The sequence below is a fragment of the Bombina bombina genome, chromosome 1 (genome assembly GCF_027579735.1).
Source record: "Bombina bombina isolate aBomBom1 chromosome 1, aBomBom1.pri, whole genome shotgun sequence".
NCBI lineage: Eukaryota > Metazoa > Chordata > Amphibia > Anura > Bombinatoridae > Bombina > Bombina bombina.
The window spans coordinates 1,384,393,862-1,384,396,113 of record NC_069499.1 but is presented as its reverse complement, the minus strand read 5'-3'; the positions used below and the strand labels follow the sequence as shown (position 1 = coordinate 1,384,396,113).

The 2,252-nt window shown below is 35.0% G+C and overlaps 1 protein-coding gene across 1 annotated transcript in view; it reads left to right on the top strand.

Moving 5' to 3' along the window:
• Positions 1–1,651, top strand: part of RBM8A (RNA binding motif protein 8A) — a 19,167-nt gene extending 17,516 nt beyond the window's left edge. Inside the window, exon 6 of the mRNA XM_053695638.1 lies at positions 1,381–1,651. Within this exon, the coding sequence (XP_053551613.1) occupies positions 1,381–1,426 (46 nt within the window). The 3' untranslated portion in view covers positions 1,427–1,651. The remainder of the gene's footprint in view (positions 1–1,380) is intronic.
• The last annotated feature ends 601 nt before the right edge of the window (positions 1,652–2,252 follow it).

Genomic DNA, 2,252 nt, shown 5'->3' with positions numbered 1-2,252 from the left:
TGAGCACTAGATGGCATCAATGTTTGCACACTGTATACCGTTGTTAAAGGTCTGAAAAGTTGCAGCACAGCTGATGAGATAATATCCATCTTTATTCAGGACTGGGGTACACAAAGTTTCAGGCCAGAAGCCCTTAATCATGTGCTACATTTTAGTATTCAAATCATCTACCTTTACCTATCCCTAGGTTTATAACCACACCTCCATCTTAACTCTCCAATCTCCATTGATCTGAGAAAGTGTGCTAAGGGGACTCCTAGTGGTTAACTCATTAGTTTGTTTTCCCCCAATGTAGCATTGCAGGTCTTATTTTTTTGCCCATATGGGGATGTACAAACTGGATCCCCCTCCCCCCTAATAACGCTATTTACAGTTGGAACAACCTAAACAAGGGAAACAGATGTTTCTTTCTGTAGTGATATAACCAGTCTTACTCTGTCTAGCACTACCCACATCAGCTTTAATTAAATTCACGCAAATTTACAGGTCTCCAATAAGCTGGCGTAGGTGGCTCCAAAAATGAGTTTAAATCAGGGTTTACAATGTCTAAGTACATGCCAGTGTTTTCTATAGACAGCACCCTAGCTTAAATAGTTATTCTCAGACACAAAAAAACATTTGATTATTTTTGTCCTTTTTCTTAAAGGGACACTCAAGTCAAAATAAACTTTCATTATTCAGAGCATGCAATTTTAAACAACTTTCCAATTTACTTCCATTAAAGTGCAGGTTTTTTTTTTTTGTTTTGTTTTTTTATTTAAACTTTTTGAGTCACCAGCTCCTACTGAGCATGTGCAAGAATAAATGTGTGTGCATTTGTGATTGGCTGATGGTTGTCACATGGTACGTGTATGCATTTGTGATTGGCTGTCACATGGTACAGGGGGAGTGGAAATAGACTTAACTTTTAAAATTGTTAAAAAAAATCTACTACTCATTTTGAAGTTCAGACTTAGTGCTATTACATTGTCTTGTTATCTTGCATTTGTTGATTATGCAAATCTACTGTGTTTACTGGTCCTTTTTAATATTCCCCCTCCACCTGATTTTCAACCACCTTTTGAATATGTTCTTTAATAATGGTAGGTGGGGAACCTCTGGCCATCAAATGATACCATGAAAATGAAGCAAAATTGATAATGGTAAATTGGAAAGATGGTAAAAATTGTATGCTGTATCCGAATTTTGAAATAAATATTTTTGGGTTTAGTGTCCCAATAAAAAAGATTTGGGAGCAAATTTCTCCGGGCTGTGAGAAGACATCTAGATGTACCGGTCAGTCTGAGAGGCAAATGTCATCTGGTAGACTGATGTGCAAGCAGGACCTCAAGGTTCACAGGCAAATATGTTTTCATGTGTTTTTTATTTTGTGTTTTGCAGAAGTGGACGAAGGAGGAGTCGGAGCCCAGATCGGAGACGGCGTTGATATTTTATCACTTCTGTACAGTTATATGGGCTTGGGATCTGTTTGACGGGAAGCTGATTTTGCAGCACATTTGTTTCAGTGTTCTTGGTGTTTTAATTTTTGAAAGACTTGAGCACGTGATGCCCTCTGCTGAATCTCCTCTGCGAGTGGACCAGGGCAATTGTAGAGAAGCAGCTGTCCATAAATTCAGAATAAAGTCTTTTTTTTTTTTCTTTTTTAATGTTATCTTGCTGTTTGTTTTATTCATTTGGGCATTTGTGTCAAAAGTGTGGAATTTAATAGAAAAACAAATGTAATTGAAAATCACTTAACATCATGGAATAGACTTACACTTAGACTATACAGACATTACATTTCTATTATATAAGCATTCCCCTTGTTCAAAATGTATTAAATGTATCCCCTTACTAGTAAATATGTTACATATATTAAAATAAGACCCACAAAAAGAAAATACAAAAAAATACCCACTTGTAAATTTTATTCTAAGAAATAACTAATTTCCCACTGAAGGTTACATCTGAGGTGAATAAGTTTGTAGCTTATATATCTTTTTTTATTTATTTAAACGTAAGTTTTTATACATATAGCTACCTCATATCTATATCACTAACAATACCAGCATTAGTAAAATAAGTGCCTAGCAATTATGGAATTTCATTTGCCATCATACAAGCATAATATAACCTTATTTCTAAGCTCCCCCCCCCCATTACTAATTAAAGGTGATACAAGTTTTACTCTAAATGCTAAACTACTATTTTTTTTATAAATATAAAAGGAACCTTAGTGTTTGTAATAGAGTTGTTTGTAATGCTGGCACTAT